The sequence below is a fragment of the Lithobates pipiens genome, unplaced genomic scaffold (genome assembly GCF_037356315.1).
Source record: "Lithobates pipiens isolate NorthernLeopardFrog02 unplaced genomic scaffold, aLitPip1_a1.2 Scaffold_23, whole genome shotgun sequence".
In the NCBI taxonomy this organism is placed as follows: domain Eukaryota; kingdom Metazoa; phylum Chordata; class Amphibia; order Anura; family Ranidae; genus Lithobates; species Lithobates pipiens.
The window spans coordinates 53,481,839-53,506,579 of record NW_027507785.1 but is presented as its reverse complement, the minus strand read 5'-3'; the positions used below and the strand labels follow the sequence as shown (position 1 = coordinate 53,506,579).

Below are 24,741 nucleotides of genomic sequence, written 5' to 3'. Positions count from 1 at the left end.
CTAATAGGCTTCAAAAAAGGGTTGACACGTGGTGCAGAGCACTGCGCCCTGAGCCCATCCAGTTGCGTAACAATAGCGAATTAATATTTGCTGTTGTCACATCGATCCTCCTCCTGGCCAATCATGAAGCAGGTACTGAGACCCGCCACCTGATTGGCTGAAAGGACAGGCGATCCTATTGGACACCTAGGAGGGGGAGGGAGAAGATGCACAGCGGAAGCCGCCGTGATGCAGAGCAGGAGCAGACGTGATGGAAGCCACCGCCCGTAGGAGTGCTATCCTCCGGCAACCTAGATGGGGTAAGTGTGGGGCCAGATGACCGACGAACAGCTCGTGGGGGAGGGTGTGCAGGTTACCCGTTTTTTATTGTTTTAAAATAACAAACACGTCATACTAGCCTGCTCTGTGTAGTGGTTTTGCACAGAGCAGTCCCGATCCTAATAATAATATTAATAATAATAATTAGTAATAATTGTTACATGTAATGATAAAACAGATTGTTATATGTAGAACTAGCTTTTTTAGTAATATTATTATTATTATTATTGGAAAAGCTGGTTATACATGTAACAATATCTTTTATTATTATTATTATTATATTATTATTATTATTATTATTAATAATAATAATAATACTATTATTATTATTAATAATAATAATAATAATAATAATAATAATAATAATAATAATAATAATAATAATAAAATACATTATTACATGTATAACTAGCTTTCCCAATAATGATAATGATAATAATAATAATAATAATAATAATAAAACAGATTGTTACATGTATAACAAACTTTGCAATAATTATAATAATACTGATTGTTACATGTATAACAAGATTCTATAGTAATAATAATAATAATAATATAGATTGATATGTGCACAAATAGCTTTTTATAATAATAATAATAATACTGATTGTTACATGTATAACAAGCTTTTGCAATAAAAACAATAATCATAAGACTGCTTTTTAATGTATAATCAATTTTTGTAATAATAATAATAATCATAATCATAATAATGATAAAACAGATTTTCATATGTATAATTAGCTTTTGTAGTAATATTATTATTATTATTATTATTATTGGAAAAGCTGGTTATACATGTAACAATCTATTTTATTATTGTTATTATTATTAATAATAATAATAATAATAATAATAATGTTATTATTATTATTATTATTATTATTATTAATAATAATAATAATAATAATAAAATACATTATTACATGTATAACCAGCTTTCCCAATAATTATAATAATAATAATAAAACAGATTGTTACATGTATAACAAACTTTTGCAATAATTATAATAATAATACTGATTGTTACATGTATAACAAGATTCTATAATAATAATAATAATAATAAAACATATTGTTATGTGCACAAATAGCTTTTTATAATAGTAATAATAATAATAATAATAATAATAATAATACTGATTGTTACATGTATAACAAGCTTTTGCAATAAAAACAATAATCATAAAACTGATTTTTAATGTATAATCAGTTTTTGTGGTAATAATAATAATAATCATCATAATAATGATAAAACAGATTTTCATATGTATAATTAGCTTTTGTAGTGATATTATTATTATTATTATTATTGGAAAAGCTGGTTATACATGTAACAATCTCTTTTATTTTTATTATTAGTATTATTATTAATAATAATAATAAAATAAATTGTTACATGTATAACCAGCTTTTCCAATAATAATAATAAGAAGAACAATACCAAACAGATTGTTATATGTACAACTAGCATTTTTAACACTAATAATAAACATTTTTTTTTAATGTACAGCCAGTTGCTGACTGTCCTGTAGCAGATTTAGCTAACTTTTTTAGTAATAATAATAAAGGAGATTGTTACTTGTACAAGTAGCTTTTGTAATAATACTACTACTAATAATAATAATAATACCGACTGTTATATGTATAACTATAATATAATATAATATAATAATTATGTAATAAATAATAACAATAACACCATTGCCATTACTATCCATACTGCCACGTGCAGCAGGTGCCTGCAGTCCCCCTTTCCTCCCAGCAGATGGCGATGCCCCGTCACATTCCAGAGCCAGTGGGCGGAGCCTTTTCCCACGTGTTGGGCATTTAATTTAAAGGGACAACAACCCCGGAGAGCCTAAGAAAGTGACAGCCTTGGGGATCGCAGGAGGGAGAGGAGTTTAAAGCATCCTCAAGGGAGGGAGAGAGGCAGAGGACCGCAGCATCACCTGGGCATCTGCATGGTCCTCCTGGAGCAGGAAGAGGTGGCAGCAGGACCACACTGGCAGTTCTGCCCACCTGTTTAATTTTGTTTCCAAGAAGCTGCAGCATTGATTAGACACAAAGTTGTCCTGGATATTTATTTAGCAATCTCTGAGTGATGGCAGAAGAAGCAAATTGCATGCAGCTGCTCCAGCAGGGATGATAGGAGCAGTGTGTGCCAAGCTGAAATAGTTTCCCTCTTTGTGTGTAGTCTGGTACATGGGGTGGGGTGAGATAAAAGCCAGAGGGATGTGGAGGTAGAGGATATAATTATACACTGAGGAGGTTAGAGAAGACTGCCAAGCCCTTAATGTTATGCCAAGGAGGTGAATACCTGCTGCTGCTGTATGATGTGCCAGTGACAACCAGAGAGTAGAGAGGTTGTCAGAGATCCCTGAGGCTCAGACACTGGGTGACCTGGGAGGGCGCAGAACATGCAAGACTGAAGATCTCCTCTCATCATCCTTCATCTGATCTTCCCCATCACCTGGGACTGAGAATCTGACATGCAGAAGATCACTCTTCTTGTCCTCTTGGAGTGGACGGTCCTCCTTGTGCACACAGACCCAGGTAAGACCCCCCAACCTCTCCCTCACATCTAGCCTTCCTTAATTAAGGATTCTCCAGATGTAACTAAGGGTACATTGAGCAATATCTGGCTCTCAGGTGAGCTATCACTGACAGCAATGGTCATTCCAGCTATCTGTAAGGAGGACCTTCTTCCCACTGACCACCAATTTAAGGAGGACATTCTTCCATCTGATCACCAGTGTAAGGAGAACATTTTTTCCCATTCTTTCCATTGGTTACCAGTATAAGAGGAACGTTCTTCCCACTGACCACCAATGTAAAGGGTCATTCTTCCCACTGACCACCAATGTATAGGGGACATTCATTTCACTGACCACCAATGTAAGGATCATTCTTCCCACTGATCACCAATGTAAGGAACATTCTTCACACTGACCGCCAATGTAAGGGGAAATTCTTCCCACTAACCACCAATGTAAGAGGGACATTCTTCTCACTGGCCACCAATATAAGGGGGCATTCTTCCCACTAACCACCAATGTATAGGAGACATTCATTTCACTGACCACCAATGTAAGGAGCATTCTTCCCACTGACCACCAATGTAAGGGGACATTCTTCCCACTGACCACCATTGTACAGGGGACATTCTTCCTCATGGCCACTAATCTAAGAGGGACATTCTTCTCACTGGCCACCAATGTAAGAGGGGCATTCTTCCCACTGACCACCAATGTAAGAGGGGCATTCTTCCCACTGACCACCAATGTAAGAGGGGCATTCTTCCCACTGACCACCAATGTATAGGGGACATTCTTCCTAATGGCCACTAATGTAAGAGGGACATTCTTCTCACTGGCCACCAATATAAGAGGGGCATTCTTCCCACTGGCCACCAATGTAAGAGGGGCTTTCTTCCCACTGACCACCAATGTAAGAGGGACATTCTTCCCACTGACCACCAATGTATAGGGGACATTCTTCCTAATGGCCACTAATGTAAGAGGGACATTCATCTCACTGGCCACCAATATAAGAGGGGCATTCTTCCCACTGACCACCAATATAAGAGGGGCATTCTTCCCACTGGCCACCAATGTAAGAGGGGCTTTCTTCCCATTCACCACCAGTGTAAGGGGGCATTCTTCCCACTGGCACCCATTTTAAGGTGGAAATTCCTCCCATGGACAACCAATGTAAGGGAAAAATTCTTCCCACTGACCTCCAATGTAAGGGATCATTCTTCCTAAAGATTAGACCACCAGTGTAAGGAGCATTCTTCTCACTGACCACCAATGTAAGGTGGAAATTTGTCCCACTGACCACCAATGTAAGGTGGAAATTCTTCCCACGGACCCCCAATGTACCTCAAAATTTTTCCTGAAGACCACCAGTGTAAGGGGGGGGCTTTCTTCTCCTTGACCACCAATGTAGAAGGGCACTTCTCCACAGACCACCAGTATAAGAGGGTACTACATTTTTCACTGTCTGTTTCTTTTCTGGTTGGCCCTGGGCATCAATTACTCTAAGCATGCAACATTTTTTTTTTTTTCGGTTTATTCTTCAAGCTACTACTTATACCGCGTTCACATAGATGTTAGGATCTGGTTCACCTGGCAGTTTTTCAGGTGGACCGGATCAGAAGCCCATGTAAGTCCATAGGCAGGCAGATGTAAATGAACATGCAGAACCGTGAACCACATGCTTGGGTGGCAGTTGCGGAGCCACCCATAGACCCAACGTGGGTCCAGGGAAACTCCGGCTTGTAAAAGCTGAATGGACACAAATGTGATCAGAGTGACTTCCGTCCCGTTCTGCTCCGATTCTGCAGTGAATCTGTTTATGGATCCCGTGCCGATCGGACAGAATGACACCCATGTGATAGGGGCCTTACCGATAATGCCCCATAAGCTGTAGGTATATTTATTATTATGCGGCAGCCCACCCTTGATAGTAGGGCAGTGGCTGCTAGACATTCAGGAGACAATACTACTGCCTCCTAAATGATCAAACTAGGATTTTTTATTTCCAAACCTATGGAACGCAGATGCGGTGCAACCCCATTCACTAGAATGGGTCATGTCTGGTGGCTGTACAGGGTGTCATTTTTAGCGTTTGTAAGACCGTGAGCAGCTGTATGTTATCTTTAAGGTAGGATGGTCAGGGGTGGTTAAACTGCAGTTCAACTGCCTATTTTTACCACCACCCTGGCCCACCCCTGTGAACAAGACCTGAGACCTGAAAGTTAGTTCAAGGGGTTCTTCAGTGTTAAAAATGTTCAGAAAGGCTGAGCTAACCTATTCCTCTGCAAAGGCAGCGGAGGAAGTGCAGGATCCGCCGTTGTTCCTTATCCTGCCTTTACTACAGAGTGACCCACTGACATGGGACAGGAGCAGGACAGGACTTTTCTGACTTCACTGGTTGCATGCTTGTTTCATTGACTTGCTCAGCATTAACAAGGTAGATAGCTAGATAGACATATAGATAGATAGATACAGATATGGGCATATAAATAGATGGATAGATAGATAGATAGATAGATAGATAGATAGATAGATAGATAGATAGAATTCTGCAGCATCCTCCCTGGTCTGTGTGATGGACGGCTGTGCTGGTATTGATGATCTGTATTGATCTCTCTATTCCTGATCTTATACACTCTCCAGAGATATTATAATTAATTATTGATAGATAGATGGATATGTTTGGATAGATAGATAATGAATAGACAGATAGATAGCTAGATACAGATGTAGGCATATAAATACCGTAGATGGATGCACAGAGGGATAGATAGATAGATAGATAGATAGATAGATAGATAGATAGATAGATAGATAGATAGATAGATAGATAGATAGATAGATAGATAGATAGATAGATAGATATATAGATAGATTTGGATATATAGATAGATTTGGATATATTTATCATGAATATATAGATAGATACAGATATAGGCATATAAATAGATGAATGCAGAGAGGGATAGATAAATAGATATATACAATAGAGGTATAGATTAGATAGATGGATACAGATGGAGGCATATAAATAGTTGGATGCAGAGAGGAATAGATAGATAGATACAGAAGATGGATATATAGGTTTGGATAGATATATAATGAATATACAGATAGATAGTTAAATACAATAGATGTATAGGATAGATAGATAGATAGACAGACAGATACAGATATAGATATAGATAGATAGATAGATAGATAGATAGATAGATAGATAGATAGATAGATAGATAGATAGATAGAATTCTGCAGCATCCTCCCTGGTCTGTGTGATGGACGGCTGTGCTGGTATTGATGATCTGTATTGATCTCTCTATTCCTGATCTTATACACTCTCCAGAGTTATTATAATTAATTATTGATAGATAGATGGATATGTTTGGATAGATAGATAATGAATAGACATATAGATAGATAGATACAGATGTAGGCATATAAATACCGTAGATGGATGCACAGAGGGATAGATAGATAGATAGATAGATTTGGATATATATATCATGAATATATAGATAGATACAGATATAGGCATATAAATAGATGAATGCAGAGAGGGATAGATAAATAGATAGATACAATAGAGGTATAGATTAGATAGATGGATACAGATGGAGGCATATAAATAGTTGGATGCAGAGAGGAATAGATAGATAGATACAGAAGATGGATATATAGGTTTGAATAGATAGATTTGGATAGATATATAATGAATATACAGATAGATAGATAAATACAATAGATGTATAGGATAGATAGATAGATAGATAGATAGATACAGATATAGGCATATACATAGATGGATGTAGATAGATAGAATTCTGCAGTATCCTCCTTGGTCTGTGTGATGGACGGCTGTGCTGGTATTGATGATCTGTATTGATCTCTCTATTCCTGATCTTATACACTCTCCAGAGATATTATATTTAATTATTGATGTTTTTTAATGTAAATTCCAGGAATGTCTGACACACGATCGATGCGGTGAGATGGCTGAGCACACAGATATGTACAGTCCACACATGTATTGATAATGTACCGGGATACAAACCTTCCTCTGTATAATGTAATCCTGGAATCCATCTCTCTTTCCATACTTCTGTCATTTGTGGATATGAATAGAAAAGTGTTGAGGCATTTACAAAACAAAACTTAAAGGGCTTGTAAAGGCTCGTGTTTTTTTTTTTTTATTAAAATAATTTTACAGGCTAATACTTACCTGCTCTGTGTAATGGTATTGCACAGGGCGACCCTGATCCTCCTCTTCTGGAGTCTCCCACCAGCTCTATGCTCCTCCTCTTCTTAGTGTGTCGCCATCGGAAACCGCTTCCTATGGTGGCACACCTGCAGACTCGCTCCCAAGCCGGGCTGTGTGCATCTATAGACACACACACATCATGGCTTGCCACCCCCCCCCCCCGCACTCACTGCTAACAGGATTTGATTGACAGCAGCAGGAGCCAATGCCTCCCATTGCTGCCTCTCTGTCTTGTGAGAGAGAGGAAAGATCTGCTACAGACAGGCACATCGCTGGATCGAGTGAAGACTCAGGTAAGTAAATAGGGGTTGAGGGAGCGATACAAATACTGGAACTTTTTTTTTCTTTAATGCAGAAAATGCGTTAAGATAAAAAAAAAAATTCCCTTTAGAACCACTTTAATATTCCACTTGAAGATAAACCAATCAAACATAAAGGTGTTGCCTTTATAACTGACCTCTGGTCTTCCCTGGACTGAAATTTCTTACTTTGATTTCACTGCACACTGCGAGCTTCCCACAATGTGCATTAGAAGCTGAAGGAAGTCAGATAGAGCCTGGCTGAAGGACGTTCATCATTATCTAGCTATTTTGTTTGGCAGCGCACTTTAAAGTATGTTAGTCATAAAATGCGTTGAGGTATCCTTACGTTACATGCATTGGCACACTGGAATGGCACCCCAATGCATCTTACCAACAGGACCGGATCTGGCCTATCTGATCTGGGGGTGCAGTAAAAAAGTCAGAGAGCATGATGTCAACACTGTCTGTCAGTCATTGACGGTCTATCACACAGTGTCACAACCTGGGAAATGCTATTAAACAGAACCTGTGCCCCCTTTTTTTAAATGTTCCTATCAGAGTTCCCCTTTACACCATGACTACTCATCAGATTGCCTCCTTACATCAGATGCCCCCATCAGAGTGCTCCCATACGTCAGTAATGTCTATGGCTGTTCAGTTGCCTTGTTTCCTAGAAAGCATAGGGCAATCCATAATTTTTTTTTCTTGTTGCTAACAGGGATGCCGGGAACCCCTCATAATGGGCACAGCAGGTGTAGAGACCTGAGAACTCAGCACAGGGATGGTGGGAACCCCTCATAATGGGCACAGCAGGTGTACAGACTTGAGAACTCAGCACAGGGATGGCAGGAACCCCTCATAATGGGCACAGCAGGTGTAAAGACTTGAGAACTCAGCACAGGGATGGCAGGAAACCCTTATAATGGGCACAGCAGGTGTACAGACCCAGGAACTAAGCACAGGGAAGGTGGGAACCCCTCATAATGGGCACAGCAGGTGTACAGACCTGAGAACTCAGCACAGGGAAGGTGGGAACCCCTCATAATGGGCACAGCAGGTGTACAGACCCAGGAACTCAGCACAGGGAAGTTGGGAACCCCTCATAATGGGCACAGCAGGTGTACAGACCCGGGAACTCAATGCAGAGATGGTGGGATCCCCTCATAATGGGCACAGCAGGTGCTTTTAGCTTTTTTTTTTCAGTCCTAAACCAGCGTTTCTCAACCTTTTTGAATAAATTCTTCCAAAACTTTGCATGACCCAACAGTAAAACATAAAATATATACTTGCACTACAAACTATGGGAATGCAAAACATTCATTGAAATGCTGGAAGGCTCTGGATGGGGTTGGCGGGAATTGGGTTGTGGAGAGATTAGGGGACTCTGCAGCAGGCTTACCGTCGCTGTAGGGAATGGGGTTTTTGGAGGATGGTGGGGGTTTCTGTTGGAGATTGGGGACATATGGAGGGCTGGAGGCTTTGCAGCAGCTTGGGGGCACTGTGTAAGGCTGGGTGGCACTGTAGGAAGTTGGGGGCACTGTAGAGGCTGAGGGCACTCATGAGGCCTGGAGGCACTATGAGCCACTATGGGAGGTTGAGGGGCACAGTGGGAGCTGGGAGACACCATGTGACGTTAAGAGGCCTGTAGTTGGCTGGAGGCCCAGCAGAAAGGATGAGGGTTGTGGAGAAGGTTAGGGGACTCTGCAGCAGACTTGGTGTCTCCATAGGATATAGGTTTTCTGGAGGATGCTGGGGGTTACTGTGGGAAACTGTTGGAGGTTGGGGAACTACGTAGGGCTGGAGGCTTTGCAGCAGGGTGCAGACACTGTGCAAGGCTGGGTGGCACTGTAAAAAGTTAGGGGTACTGTGGAGGCTGATGACTCTCAAAGGCCTGGAGGGACAATGGGCCACTATGGGAGGCTGAGGGACGATGTGGGAGCTAGAAGACACTGTGGGAAATTAAGAGTTCTGTACCTGGCTGGAGGCCCAACAGAAGGGAGGCCATGAGCCTGTTTTTGAGAACCTCTGTCTTAAACTATAACAGCCATTCTGGAGCCCTAGGGTTACTCCAGAGATTTTTAGGGGTTCCTTGGTCTGTGGCTGATTGACCTCCCATTTGATGGAGCCTTCATAGTTTCAGGGCAAATGCAACTTAGCAGAGCCAATATCATGACACCAATGATCTCTTTTTATCTGTGTGTAAGGGCGGCACTCTCACCACTACTGTAAGGATTGTATTCTTCTCATTGACCATCAGCTGACCCTTGGCAGATTGAGTTAGGCAGGGGTTCCATGACACCTGAAAACTATTTGAGGGGTTCCTCTGGGGGTATAAGGGGTGAGAACGGCTGAACTAGAACTATAGGGAGAATAATCTATAGCAGCAGTCCCAAACTTTGACCCTTTGTTTGCTTTTAGCTGATCCTTGGGGCACTATTTTATTCACTGGCACCAATGAAGGGCACAATTCCTCCAAATGACATCAACAATGTGGCACAGCTCCTCCCAATGACACCAACAATTGGGCCCAATGACACCAATGATGGGGCACAATTCCTCCCAATGACATCAATGATGAGGTACTATTCCTCCCAATGACACCATTAATGGGGCACTATTCCTCCCACTGACACCAATGATGGGGCATATTTTACTCTCACTGATGCTTGAACATTTGGGACTCCAGATGGCCACAGTCTGGCACTTCTTAAAGTCTGAAGGACAGCAAACTGGCCCGTTGTTTAGAAAGTTTGGAGACCCCCTGATCTATAAGATACACAATTTCCTGCAGCTTACAATCCTCCCACGGTAAGAGAAGGTGCAAGAGGTACTGATTTGTATATTCGTTGAGTGTTTAGGGTCATCTGAAAAGGGTTCTGAATGTTCTGAGATCATTATCTAGGAAACAAGAGGAAAACAAAACTTTGGTAGAGCGTAGATTTCAAAAAAATTTGTATTGTGGAGCGTGTGAGAAGCTGGCCCAGTGTTTTTCAGTCCTGCCCAGCCCTGAGGACACTTTATCCCACATCATGAAACTCTTGTCTTCTGACTCTGTCGATAACAGAATATTGGAATTGTTGGACTTCTCTCAGACTCACAGATGTTTGGATGGTGTATTGAAGCCTAATGCCGCGTACACACGAGCGGAATGTCCGACAGAAAAAGCTTTTCATCGTATATTCCGATCGCGTGTATGCCTCATCTGACTTTTTTTTTTTTTTTTTTGAAAATTCTTCCGGACCTAGAAATAGAACATGTTTTAAATATCTCCGATGGAATGAATCCGTATCGGGAAAACCGCTCGTCTCTATGCTTCTCCAACGGACCAAAACGACACATGCTCTGAAGCAAGTACGAGACGGAAGCTATTGGCTACTGGCTATTGAACTTCCTTTTTCTAGCCCCGTCATACGTGTTGTACGGCACCGCGTTCTTGACGATCGGACTTTGGCGCGATCGTGTGTACGCAAGACAGTTTCAGCGGAACTCCGTTGGAAAAACCATCAGAGTTTATTCTGACAGGAAAACCGGTCGTGTGTACGCGCCATTAGACTGACCTTTCCTCATAATGGACTATGATGAAAAGCTGAATTGATTTTATGTTTTTTTTTTTTTTTTTATGAAAACGAACTGCCAGCCATCAAAGGATGGACTATATAATATTTTTCTGTCTATTTTTGAGCTGAACCAGAAGACTATTACCTACATATAGGGGAGAAAGCTGTCCTATGACATCATGGAAGCCTTATTGTACAGTATATCAATCTCAGAACAATGCCAGGACAGGAAGTGATGGGAATCAGGGCCGTCTTTAATATTGATTGGACCCTGGGCAAAAATTTTCCTAGGGCCCCCCCCCCCATGCAATTTTGCTCTTCACCTTCTCTGAGACATACAATATATAGCAGCTAGACTTAAAATCAGTTTACTGTATCAGATCAGGCAGCGATTGCGATTGGTTGCCAGAGGTTACAGCATATCATTACTGCTTACTGACTGGTTGCTAGAGGTTACAGCACTCCTTAAGGCTCACTGATTAGTTGCTAGAGGTTACAGCACATTTCTGCTTGTTGATTGGCTGCTAGAGATTGCTGTACAGTAATACTGCTCACTGGTTGCTATAGGTTATAGCACATCTTCTCCTCACTGCAGGGGGGCATGATATACCTATGAATGCTGCCTTTATTTACATATTAATGCAGTTGGCCTCAGCTATTTACATATGAATGCCAGTATTTACATGTAAACACAGGTCTGCTGGTGAGTCATCTGTACACAACAATAGGGCAGAGCTGGGCAGCATTAGTACCAGCACTTCACACTGAGATATCGGGACACAGCACAGGGCTAAAATCTCAAGGGGCAAGGGAATGTAAACTGGGATAGTTGGCAAGTATGAGGCAGCTGCTTTGGGCCCCACAACAATGACAGGGCCCAGGGCAGCTGCCCCTTTTGCCCTGCCTTACAGACGGCCCTGATGGGAATACTCTCCAATGGGGAAGCAGAAAAACATACTTTCAGAGTAGGGAAGGGTTGGAACGTCTGTAATGTGCCTTCTCGTTCTGGTGACAATTAACCCTCCATTTCTTGTATGGACACCAAAGGGAAGGGAAGTGAGAAAAATCTCTCCAGATTGGGCTGCAGTTGGCTTTGAATAAAGCTTCCATTAGTTCCAGTGAGGGCCATTGGGTCTTACCAGTGTTTATGAGTGTACATCGATGTGTTTATCTAACTGGGCACAGCATTAGGGTGCTGAAAGACCTTCACAAGATGTTTGATACTTTTGAACTTCCATGCTTACACCTAGCATAACAAAGCATGTCGATTAGAGACTTGCAACCTAACGCAGAAGGACGAGAGTGGGCATGCAATGTCATTTTCAGCAGTGCCCAGAAAATTGTCACATTGCATTTGTGCAGGTTAGGATGGGCCTACCGGAGAATCCCCCAGTGGGGCCTCTGCTCCTTACTGCCATATTCTGTAATTGACAGCTCACTAGGCTCTAAAGGTTCAGGAATTGGGTTGACCTGAAGTGTGAAGGTGCAGGAATTGGGGTTGAACTGTGGTGTGGAGGTTCAGAAACTGGGGTGATCTGAGTTGTGAATGTGAAGGAATTTTGGTGATTTGAGGCCTGAAGGTGCAGGAATTGGGGTTGATCTGAAGGTGCAGGAATTGGGGTTGATCTGAAGGTGCAGGAATTGGGGTTGATCTGAAGGTGCAGGAATTGGGGTTGATCTGAGGTCTGAAGGTGCAGGAATTAGGATGATCTGAGGTGTGAAGGGGCATAAATTGGGGTGATCTGAGGTATGAAGATGCAGGAATTTGGGTGAACTGAAGTGTGAAGGGGCAGGAATTGGAGCGATCTGTGGTGTGAAGGTTCAGGAATTGGGGTCATCTAAGGTCTGAAGGTGCCGGAATTAGGATGATCTGAGGTGTGAAGGTTCAGGAATTGGGGTGATCTGAGATACAAAGGTGCAGGGATTGGGGTGGTCTGAGGTGTGAAGGTGCAGGACTCGGGGCAATATGAGCTGTCAGGTGCAGGAGTTAGTTTAGGTATGAAGGTACAGGAATTGGGGTGATCTGAGATGTGAGTGTGCAGGAATTGGGGCTCATCTAAGATGTGTAGGTGAAGGAATTGGGGTAATCTGAGGTATGATGGTGCAGGATCTGGGGTGATTTGAGGTGTCAAGATACAGGAATTGGGGTGATCTGAAGTGTGAAGGTGCAGGAATCGGGGTGATCTGAGGTATGTAGGTGCAGGGATTGGGGTGGTCTGAGGTATGAAGGTACAGGAATTGGGGCTCATCTGAGATGTGTAGGTGAAGGAATTTGGGTAATCTGAGGTATGATGGTGCAGGATCTGGGGTGATTTGAGGTGTCAAGATACAGGAATTGGGGTGATCTGAAGTGTGAAGGTGCAGGATTATGGGTGATCTGAGATATGTACAGTATCTCACAAAAATAAGTACACCCCTCACATTTTTGTAAACATTTTATTACATCTTTTCATGTGACAACACTGAAGAAATGACACTTGTCTACAATGTAAAGTAGTGAGTGTACATCTTGTATAACAGTGTCAATTTGCTGTCCCCTCAAAATCACTCAACACACAGCCATTAATGTCTAAACCGCTGGCAACAAAAGTGAGTACACCCCTAAGTGAAAATGTCCAAATTGGGGCCCAAAGTGTCAATATTTTGTGTGGTCACCATTATTTTCCAGCACTGCCTTAACCATCTTGGGCATGGAGGTCACCAGAGCTTCACAGGTTGCCACTGAAGTCCTCTTCCACTCCTCCATGACGACATCACAGAGCTGGTGGATTTTGTAGACCTTGCGCTCCTCCACCTTTCGCTTGAGGATGCCCCACAGATGATCAATAGGGTTTAGGTCTGGAGACATGCTTGGCCAGTCCATCACCTTTATCTTCAGCTTCTTGAGCAAGGCAGTGGTCATCTTGGAGGTGTGTTTGGGGTCATTACTTTGGAATACTGCTCTGCGACTCGTTCTCCGAAGGGAGGAGATCATGCTCTGCTTCAGTATGTCACGGTACTTGTTGGCTTCCATGGTTCTCTCAATGATCTGTAGCTCCCCAGTGCCGGCAGCACTCATGAAGCCCGAGTCCATGACACTCCCACCACCATGCCTGACTGTAGACAAGACACACTTGTCTTTGTCCTCCTCACCTGGTTGCCCCCACACACGCTTGACACCATCTGAACCAAATAAGTTTATCTTGGCCTCATCAGACCACAGGACATGGTTCCAGTAATCCATGTCCTTAGTCTGCTTGTCTTTCAGCAAACTGTTTGCAGGCTTTCTTGTACATCATCTTCAGAAGATGCTTCCTTCTGGGATGACAGCCATTCAGACCAATTTGATGCAGTGTGCGGTGTATGGTCTGAGCACTGACAGGCTGACCGCCCCACCCCTTCAACCTCTGCAGCAATGCTGGCAGCACTCATACCTCTATTTCTCAAAGACAACCTCTGGATATGACGCTGAGCATGTGCACGCAACTTCTTTGGTGGACCATGAAGAGGCCTGTTCTGGGTGGAACCTGTCCTGTTAAACCGCTGTATGGTCTTGGCCTACGGCTCAGTTTCAGGGTCTTGGCAATATTCTTATAGCCTAGGCCATCTTTATGTAGAGCAACAATTATTTTGAAGAATGAGGCCATGAAGCCATGAGGTGCCATGTTGAACTTCCAGTGACCAGTAAGAGAGAGAGCGATAACACCAAATTTAACATATCTACTCCCCATTCACACCTGAGACCTTGTAACACTAACGGATCACATGACACCGGGCACATAAAATGGCCAATTGGGCCCAATTTGGACATTTTCACTTAGGGGTGTACTCACTTGTGTTGCCAGCGGATTAGACATTAATGGCTGTGTGTTGAGTTATTGTGAGGGGACAGCAAATTGAGGCCCCTTTCACACTTGTATGATCTGAGGTATGAAGGTGCAGGAATTGGGGTGATCCGAGGTGTGAAGGGGCAGGAATTGGGGTGATCTGAGGTGTGAAGGTGCAGGAATTGGGGTGATTTGAGGTGTGAAGGTGCAGGAATTGGGGTGATTTGAGGTGTGAAGGTACAGGAATTGGGGTGATTTGAGGTGTGAAGGTGCAGGAATTGGGGTGATTTGAGGTGTGAAGGTGCAGGAATTGGGGGGATCTAAAGTGTGAAAGTGCAGGAATTGGGGTGATTTGAGGTGTGAAGGTGCAGGAATTACGGTGATGTGAGGTGTGAAGGTGCAGGAATTGGGGTGATTTGAGGTGTGGAGGAGCAGGAATTGGGGTGATCTGAGGTGTGAAGGTGCAGGAATTGGGGTGATCTGAGGTGTGAAGGTGCAGGAATTGGGGTGATCTGAGGTGTGAAGGTGCAGGAATTGCGGTGATGTGAGGTGTGAAGGGGCAGGAATTGAGATGATTTGAGGTGTGAAGGCAGGAATTGGAGAGGTGTGAAAGTGCAGGAATTGGGGGGGGGATCTGAGGTGTGAAGGTGCAGGAATTGAGGGGATCTGAGGTGTGAAGGTGCAGGAATTGGGGGGATCTGAGGTGTGAAGGTGCAGGAATTGGGGGGATCTGAGGTGTGAAGGTGCAGGAATTGGGGTGATTTGAGGTGTGAAGGTGCAGGAATTGGGGTGATCTGAGGTGTGAAGGTGCAGGAATTGGGGTGATCTGAGGTGTGAAGGTGCAGGAATTGGGGTGATTTGAGGTGTGAAGGTTCAGGAATTGGGGTGATCTGAGGTGTGAAGGTGCAGGAATTGGGGTGATCTGAAGTGTGAAGGGGAAGGAATTGGGGTGATCTGAAGTGTGAAGGTGCAGGAATTGGGGGGATCTGAGGTGTGAAGGTGCAGGAATTGGGGGGATTTGAGGTGTGAAGGTGCAGGAATTGGGGTGATTTGAGGTGTGAAGGTGCAGGAATTGCGGTGATGTGAGGTGTGAAGGTGCAGGAATTGGGGTGATTTGAGGTGTGAAGGCAGGAATTGGAGAGGTGTGAAAGTGCAGGAATTGGGGGGGATCTGAGGTGTGAAGGTGCAGGAATTGGGGTGATTTGAGGTGTGAAGGTGCAGGAATTGGGGTGATTTGAGGTGTGAAGGTGCAGGAATTGCGGTGATGTGAGGTGTGAAGGTGCAGGAATTGGGGTGATTTGAGGTGTGAAGGCAGGAATTGGAGAGGTGTGAAAGTGCAGGAATTGGGGGGGATCTGAGGTGTGAAGGTGCAGGAATTGGGGTGATTTGAGGTGTGAAGGTGCAGGAATTGGGGGGATCTGAGGTGTGAAGGTGCAGGAATTGGGGTGATTTGAGGTGTGAAGGTGCAGGAATTGGGGGGATTTGAGGTGTGAAGGTGCAGGAATTGGGGTGATTTGAGGTGTGAAGGTGCAGGAATTGGGGGGATTTGAGGTGTGAAGGTGCAGGAATTGGGGTGATTTGAGGTGTGAAGGTGCAGGAATTGGGGTGATTTGAGGTGTGAAGGTGCAGGAATTGGGGGGATTTGAGGTGTGAAGGTGCAGGAATTGGGGTGATCTGAGGTGTGAAGGTGCAGAAATTGGGGTGATCTGAGGTGTGAGGGTGCAGGAATTGGGGTGATTTGAGGTGTGAAAGTGCAGGAATTGGGGGGGGGATCTGAGGTGTGAAGGTGCAGGAATTGAGGGGATCTGAGGTGTGAAGGTGCAGGAATTGGGGGGATCTGAGGTGTGAAGGTGCAGGAATTGGGGGGATCTGAGGTGTGAAGGTGCAGGAATTGGGGTGATTTGAGGTGTGAAGGTGCAGGAATTGGGGTGATCTGAGGTGTGAAGGTGCAGGAATTGGGGTGATCTGAGGTGTGAAGGTGCAGGAATTGGGGTGATTTGAGGTGTGAAGGTTCAGGAATTGGGGTGATCTGAGGTGTGAAGGTGCAGGAATTGGGGTGATCTGAAGTGTGAAGGGGCAGGAATTGGGGTGATCTGAAGTGTGAAGGTGCAGGAATTGGGGGGATCTGAGGTGTGAAGGTGCAGGAATTGGGGGGATTTGAGGTGTGAAGGTGCAGGAATTGGGGTGATTTGAGGTGTGAAGGTGCAGGAATTGCGGTGATGTGAGGTGTGAAGGTGCAGGAATTGGGGTGATTTGAGGTGTGAAGGCAGGAATTGGAGAGGTGTGAAAGTGCAGGAATTGGGGGGGATCTGAGGTGTGAAGGTGCAGGAATTGGGGTGATTTGAGGTGTGAAGGTGCAGGAATTGGGGTGATTTGAGGTGTGAAGGTGCAGGAATTGCGGTGATGTGAGGTGTGAAGGTGCAGGAATTGGGGTGATTTGAGGTGTGAAGGCAGGAATTGGAGAGGTGTGAAAGTGCAGGAATTGGGGGGGATCTGAGGTGTGAAGGTGCAGGAATTGGGGTGATTTGAGGTGTGAAGGTGCAGGAATTGGGGGGATCTGAGGTGTGAAGGTGCAGGAATTGGGGTGATTTGAGGTGTGAAGGTGCAGGAATTGGGGGGATTTGAGGTGTGAAGGTGCAGGAATTGGGGTGATTTGAGGTGTGAAGGTGCAGGAATTGGGGTGATTTGAGGTGTGAAGGTGCAGGAATTGGGGGGATTTGAGGTGTGAAGGTGCAGGAATTGGGGTGATCTGAGGTGTGAAGGTGCAGAAATTGGGGTGATCTGAGGTGTGAGGGTGCAGGAATTGGGGTGATTTGAGGTGTGAAAGTGCAGGAATTGGGGTGATTTGAGGTGTGAAGGTTCAGGAATTGGGGTGATCTGAGGTGTGAAGGTGCAGGAATTGGGGTGATTTGAGGTGTGAAGGGGCAGGAATTGAGATGATTTGAGGTGTGAAGGGGCAGGAATTGGAGAGGTGTGAAAGTGCAGCAATTGGGGGGGATCTGAGGTGTGAAGGTGCAGGAATTGGGGTGATTTGAGGTGTGAAGGTGCAGGAATTGGGGTGATCTGAGGTGTGAAGGTGCAGGAATTGGGGTGATCTGAGGTGTGAAGGTGCAGGAATTGGGGTGATCTGAAGTGTGAAGGGGCAGGAATTGAGATGATCTGCAGAAAATGTAATAGTGTGTATGGGGTCTTAATGTGTCAAACGCTGATGATCTCCGACATGGATAATTGATTTCTTCTATAAGTCTCCGCTCTCCATCGTCCACAGACACCGCATGACACCCCTGACTCGTGCCCGGTGACAGGTCTGCTTGCTTCTTTGGTTGGGCCATGATGTGGTTAATGGAGCCGGCCCTTGGCTTATCCCGGGGTTATTAGACAGGATGCCGGATGATTATTGGAGAACAGTGACTCTCAGCTGCGGCCGTCGGTCAATCAGTGTATGCAACAGCAGCTCCAAAATAGATAAGACAGCTATGCGGGTCATCAGCATTTTATGAATTATTGAAGTTCTGTGGCAGTATCTAGAATCCGTCTGCCCCCTCCTGTCTGTGTGCCCGGATTACAGCGCTGGCTGGCACCATGGCACCCATCATGACTCCACTTACCCTAAGAAAACTGCCAAATGGTGATGGTGTATTTTTTTTTCCACGCCTGGTCAATTGGAGCAGATTGTAAGCTCTTGAGGTCAAGAAAATGATACTATTCTAACCTTCTGTTATTAGTAAATACTTTGGAATAGCTGAAATGCTTTTCTGTTCCAATCACTGACTGCTTGGAAAGTTCTCCTCCTAAACACAGTCCTTAAAGCTGACATAGAATCCACTAATGTGTTGCCTTCAAATCCTTTATTGATCATATTTTAAAATAAAGTCTTTTTTCTTGCATTACATATCATATTTTAGATACAGTCATGTCATCACTGGGTCTCTGCGCCTCTCTATGCAATACAGGCAGATAATGGCTGGTGGGAGGGGCCGGCAGGGTGCTGTATCAGCTTCCAGATTTTATTGCCAAAGCTTAAAGTGATTGTAAAGGTAAATTTAAATAAATAAATAACAAACATATCATACTTACCTCCACTGTGCAGCTCGTTTTGCACAGAGTGGCCCCGAACCTGCTCTTCTGGGGTCCCCCGGCGGCTCTCGTGGCTCCTCCCCACATCGGGTAACCCCCTCTGAGAAGCGCTTTCCCGAGGGGGTTACCGTGCGTGCGTGCTCCCGAGTCCAGCATTCAGCTTCCATAGGGGCCAAATGTAGAACTCGGGCCCCCCCCCCCGGCGCCCGCGTCATTGGATTTGGAAGCCAATGCCTGCGCTGCTATCAATCTATGCAATCAAAAGCTGAGAACCCCCTAATAAAGAGACGGCGCGTCCCCGCCGGGTCAAGTTCGAGGGTTCAGGTAAGTAAAACGGGGGAGGGGGTCATTGATAGGTGTTTTTTTACCTTAATGCATAGGACTCATTAAGGTGAAAAAACACGAACCTTTACAACCCCTTTAATTGAGCAAAGTGAAGTTAGAAGCTGATTGGCTCCCATGCACAGCTTCACCAGATACTGACTGCTCCAGTTTTAGTAAAACTCCCCCCTTGTGTTCATATAAAAAAAATACAAGGTGTTCTATAATTGGCAGAGGGGCTGAGCGACCAACCCCCAGTGGTCAGTGTACAGAGGGGAAGCCACTGGCACAGAACTCAAGCAGGAGAATATCGTGGCTATCACGGTAGTAGCACCGACTACTACAGTCGTTTTCAGATTCTTCATTAGTTATGAGATACTGTATACTTTTATAGTGCCCAGCTGGATCAATATACAGTAAGTATGCAATCCGAAAAAGTTCAGCTTTATGAGTTTGCATTTTCTTTTTGAGCCAGTAGGTGGAGCGTTAGGCTGCTTTATATACATTCAACAAAAACCTGTGCTTACAGGCTTCATAGCTCAAGCTAACACAAAAGTTAGTAACTCGTTCCTTATCCAGTAACTTAGTTCAAAGTTTCAGCTAGACATAGGGAGACAAAGGATAGCAGCGCTATGGGGCTGTCTCTTTAGTTAACTCGTAGTGCTCTGGAAATCATTTGCTGTGTATTAAATGTATGTTTGTAAAATAAGGATTGTATATATCATTAGTAAAAAAAACACTATAAAACAACCGTTAAAAAATTGTAAACCAATTTATTGACCAACAATAATTTCTCTTATGCAGGAATTGCTTTTGACCCTTTTGATCACTTAAATCAGGGGTCTACAAACTATCTAAACAGAGGGCCAGTTTATCATCCTTCAGACTTTAGAGGGGCCGGACTGTAGCCAGTAGGAGTAGAAGATGTCTTGGCAGGGCCGTCTTTAATATTGATTGGACCCCGGGCAAAAATTTTCTTAGGGTCCCCCTCCCCCCATGCAATTTCACTCTCCACCTTCTCTAAGCCCCTGTACACACGGTCGGAGATTTCGACAACCAAATCCGTCGGATTTTGTCCGTCGGATTGTGTCCGAAACTGTTGCATACACACGGTCGGACTAAGTTGTCGAAAAATCCGATCTTTCAGAATGTGATGACGTAATTTCGTTACGACGGGACTACGTTCAGGCTAGTAGCCAATAGCTTTGATGTAGGAATTTGATCTGAGCATGTGTGGCACTTTGTCCGATCGGAATTCTCTACACATGATCGGAGTATGTCCGATCGGACCAGTTGGTCGGTAAATATTTCCAACAAGTTGGAAAATTGGGTCCGACGGATATTCCGACGGAATCAGTCCGATGCATACCACACACAGTCGGATTATCCGACAACACGGACACAGGACACATTCCGACGGATTCTCTGACCGTGTGTACAAGGCTTAAGACATACAATAAATAGCAGCTAGACTTAAAATCTGTTTACTGTATCAGATCAGGCAGCGATTGAGATTGGTTGCCAGAGGTTACAGCATATAATTACTGCTTACTGACTGGTTGCTAGAGGTTACAGCACTCCTTAAGGCTCACTGATTAGTTACAGCACATTTCTGTTTGTTGATTGGCTGCTAGAGATTGCTGTACAGTAATACTGCTCACTGGTTGCTATAGGTTACAGCACATCTTCTCCTCACTGCAGGGGGGCATGATATACCTATGAATGCTGCCTTTATTTACATATCAATGCTGTTGGCCTCAGCTATTTACATATGCATGTCACTGCTATTTACATATGAATGCCAGTATTTACATGTAAACACAGGTCTGCAGGTGAGTCATCTGTACACAACAATAGGGCAGAGCTGGGCAACATTAGTAGCAGCACAGGACTAAAACTTCAAGGGACAAGGGAATGTAAACTGGGATAGTTGGCAAGTATGAGGCAGCTGCTTTGGGCCCCACAACAATGACAGGGCCCAGGGCAGCTGCCCCTTTCGCCCTGCCTTAAAGACGGCCCTGTGTCTTGGCGTCAATAACAATGCCCCATCATTGGTGTCAGTGGGAAGAATAGTGTCCCATCCTTGGTGTCAGTAGTGGGAGAAATAACGTTGCAACATTGGTGTCAGAGGAAGGAATAGTGCCCCATCATTGGTGTCAGAGGAAGGAATAGTGCCCCATCATTGGTGTCAGAGGAAGGAATAGTGCCCCATCATTGGTGTCAGAGGAAGGAATAGTGCCCCATCATTGGTGTCAGAGGAAGGAATAGTGCCCCATCATTGGTGTCAGAGGAAGGAATAGTGCCCCATCATTGGTGTAAGAGGAAGGAATAGTCCCCCATCATTGGTGTCAGAGGAAGGAATAGTCCCCCATCATTGGTGTCAGAGGAAGGAATAGTGCCCCATCATTGGTGTCAGAGGAAGAATAGTGTCCCATCCTTGGTGTCAGTAGTGGGAGAAATAATGTTGCAACATTGGTGTCAGTGGGAGGAATAGTGCCCCATCATTGGTGTCAGAGGAAGGAATAGTGCCCCATCATTGGTGTCAGAGGAAGGAATAGTCCCCCATCATTGGTGTCAGAGGAAGGAATAGTCCCCCATCATTGGTGTCAGAGGAAGGAATAGTGCCCCATCATTGGTGTCAGAGGAAGGAATAGTGCCCCATCATTGGTGTCAGAGGAAGGAATAGTGCCCCATCATTGGTGTAAGAGGAAGGAATAGTCCCCCATCATTGGTGTCAGAGGAAGGAATAGTCCCCCATCATTGGTGTCAGAGGAAGGAATAGTGCCCCATCATTGGTGTCAGAGGAAGAATAGTGTCCCATCCTTGGTGTCAGTAGTGGGAGAAATAATGTTGCAACATTGGTGTCAGTGGGAGGAATAGTGCCCCATCATTGGTGTCAGAGGAAGGAATAGTGCCCCATCATTGGTGTCAGAGGAAGGAATAGTCCCCCATCATTGGTGTCAGAGGAAGGAATAGTGCCCCATCATTGGTGTCAGAGGAAGGAATAGTGCCCCATCATTGGTGTCAGAGGAAGGAATAGTGCCCCATCATTGGTGTCAGAGGAAGGAATAGTGCCCCATAGTCTCTGTCAGTTGGAGGAATAGTGTCCCATAATTGGTGTCAGTGAGAATAATAGTCCCCCATAGTTGGTGTCAGTAGGAGGAATAATGCCCCACTATTAATGTCAGTAGGAGGTATGCCCCAAGGGCTGGATAAAGCCAAGCAAAGAGTTGCATCTGGCCCCGGGCCGCAGTTTAAATAATAAACCCCAACCTGGTATACATCAAATAATGTTTGGTGGTGATTATGGGAGGTAGTTGTCACTAGAACAAGTGTCCCCATTGGAAGATTTCCTCTCTATTCATCTAAAAATGTTGACGGATGTCAATTGAAAATGTTTGGCTTGTCCCTCACTTTCAGTCCTGGTGACAAGGGTCACCAGGGAAAATGTATGCGTGGGCAGGCATCCACAGGTATCTGAAGGTGGTCAGACCATCCTTGCATGTCCTAGGGATAGTCCTTGCCTTAAGAACATGCAAGGATGGTCTGACCACCCTCGGATACCTGTGGATGCCTGACCACGCATACATTTGGATATAATAGGGAGGGGTCAAGCTGTTTGAATTGCTGTCTATGTCATTTTCCCTGGTGACCATTGTCACCAGGACTGAAAGTGAGGGACAAGCCAAACATTTTGAGTTGACATCAGTCAACATTTTTAGTTGAATAGAGAGGAAGTCTTCCAATGGGGACTTTCTAGTGACAACAGTCGTAGAATATGTTAATGTCAATCTTACCTCTCCTGGGATCTGGCAACAGATCTCCTGATTGGCTCCATTTAAAATGGCGGTGACACGTAATTCTTTGCCTCCTATGTTCTCTGAGTCTGCCTTGAGCCTTTTGGGTACTCTGTAACTCCAGCACACTCCCGGTCTATGTGTCCTCCAAGAGCCCAGTGACTCCACGAGTGCTCCCACTCCATGTGCCCTCTAGTGACCCAGTGCACCCAGTGACTCCAAGTACGCTCCCAGTCCACATATCATCTAGTAATCACAGTGCGCCTAGTAACTCCACGTGCACTCCTAGTCCATGTGTCCCTTGGTGACTCTATTGTGCCCACTGACTCCAAGTGCTCTCCCAGCCTGCATGCCACCGAGTGACTTCAGCGCTCCTAGTCCACATGCCATCTAGTCAGGGCAGGACTTAGGGTGCTGGGGGCCCCTGGGCTTGAGTCACTTTTGGGCCCTGCCTTCTATATTAATTTGTCGCCATCTGGTGCCGTAACAATATTATCGATCCAATCGTTATTTGAAGTGCCAAGCTACTTTTAAAAGGTGACTGGTACCGTAGACAGTGTTAAATGCTAAAAAAAAGTAATAATCTATTACTGATTGAAGCTTGAAAAGCTTTTTTCCAATAAATACTGATACTGATGAAAGATGTCACTTATACATGGCAGTGGCACTGATGACAGATGGCACTTATACGTGGCACTGGGGACAGGTAGCACTGGGGACAGGTGGCACTGATGAGAGATGGCACTTATACGTGGCACTAGGGACAGGTGGCACTGGGGAAAGATGGCACTTATACGTGGCACTGGGGACAGATAGCACTGGGGACAGGTGGCACTGGGGACAGGTGGCACTGATGACAGATGGCACTGATGACAGATGGCACTTATACGTGGCACTAGGGACAGGTGGCACTGGGGAAAGATGGCACTTATACGTGGCACTGGGGACAGATGGCACTGGGGACAGGTGGCACTGATGACAGATGGCACTTATACGTGGCAGTGGCACTGATGACAGATGGCACATATACGTGGCACTAGGGACAGGTGGCACTGGGGACAGATGGCACTGGGGACAGGTTATCATGGCACTAGTGACAGCACTTTATTTTCCACAGTTTTTTTTTTTTTACTCACGAGCTGCACGTCGCTCTCCCTCCTCACAGGCTGTCTCTGTGAGGGGGAGAGCCGGCGATGAGAGATGATCTTATGAGATCATCTCTCATTGGATACTCAGATCAGTGCTAAATGGCCGCTGTGATTGGCCATTTAGCATGATCTGTGATTGGCTGTGTCCATGGGACACTGCCGACACAGAGCTTCCCCCATGCGCGCCCGCGGCACGCATCGGGGAAGTAAACAAAAATTGCCGTCCTAGTGTAAAGAATTAACAGGCAGGGCTCGCGGGGCCCCCTATTGGACGGGGCCCATGGGCTTGAGCCCCGTCAAGCCTTATGGAAAGTCCGGCCCTGGTAACTCTAAATGCCCTCCCAGCCCATGTGTCCTCTACTCTAGTGACTCCAGTATGCCCAGTGACTCCAAGTGCACTTCCAGTCCATGTCTTTTAGTGACTCCAGTGCACCTCGTGACTCCAAGTGCACTACCGTTTCATTGGTAGTGCAATCCAAACCTGACAGGGGCTTTAACCGTTCCATACTTTGTCTTAAGTAAATAAAAAAAAATGATTGGCCTTAGATAGTCCACGTGTCATCTAGTCACTCTAGTGCACCACTAGTCCACTGGTAGTGAACTCCAAACCTGAC

The 24,741-nt window shown here is 44.9% G+C and overlaps 1 protein-coding gene across 1 annotated transcript in view; it reads left to right on the top strand.

Moving 5' to 3' along the window:
• Positions 1–2,046: 2,046 nt before the first annotated feature.
• The window catches only part of LOC143927521 (netrin-4-like), a 75,709-nt gene continuing 53,014 nt past the window's right edge, over positions 2,047–24,741 (top strand). Inside the window, exon 1 of the mRNA XM_077451624.1 lies at positions 2,047–2,877. Coding sequence (XP_077307750.1) covers positions 2,814–2,877 — 64 coding nt within the window. The 5' untranslated portion in view covers positions 2,047–2,813. The remainder of the gene's footprint in view (positions 2,878–24,741) is intronic.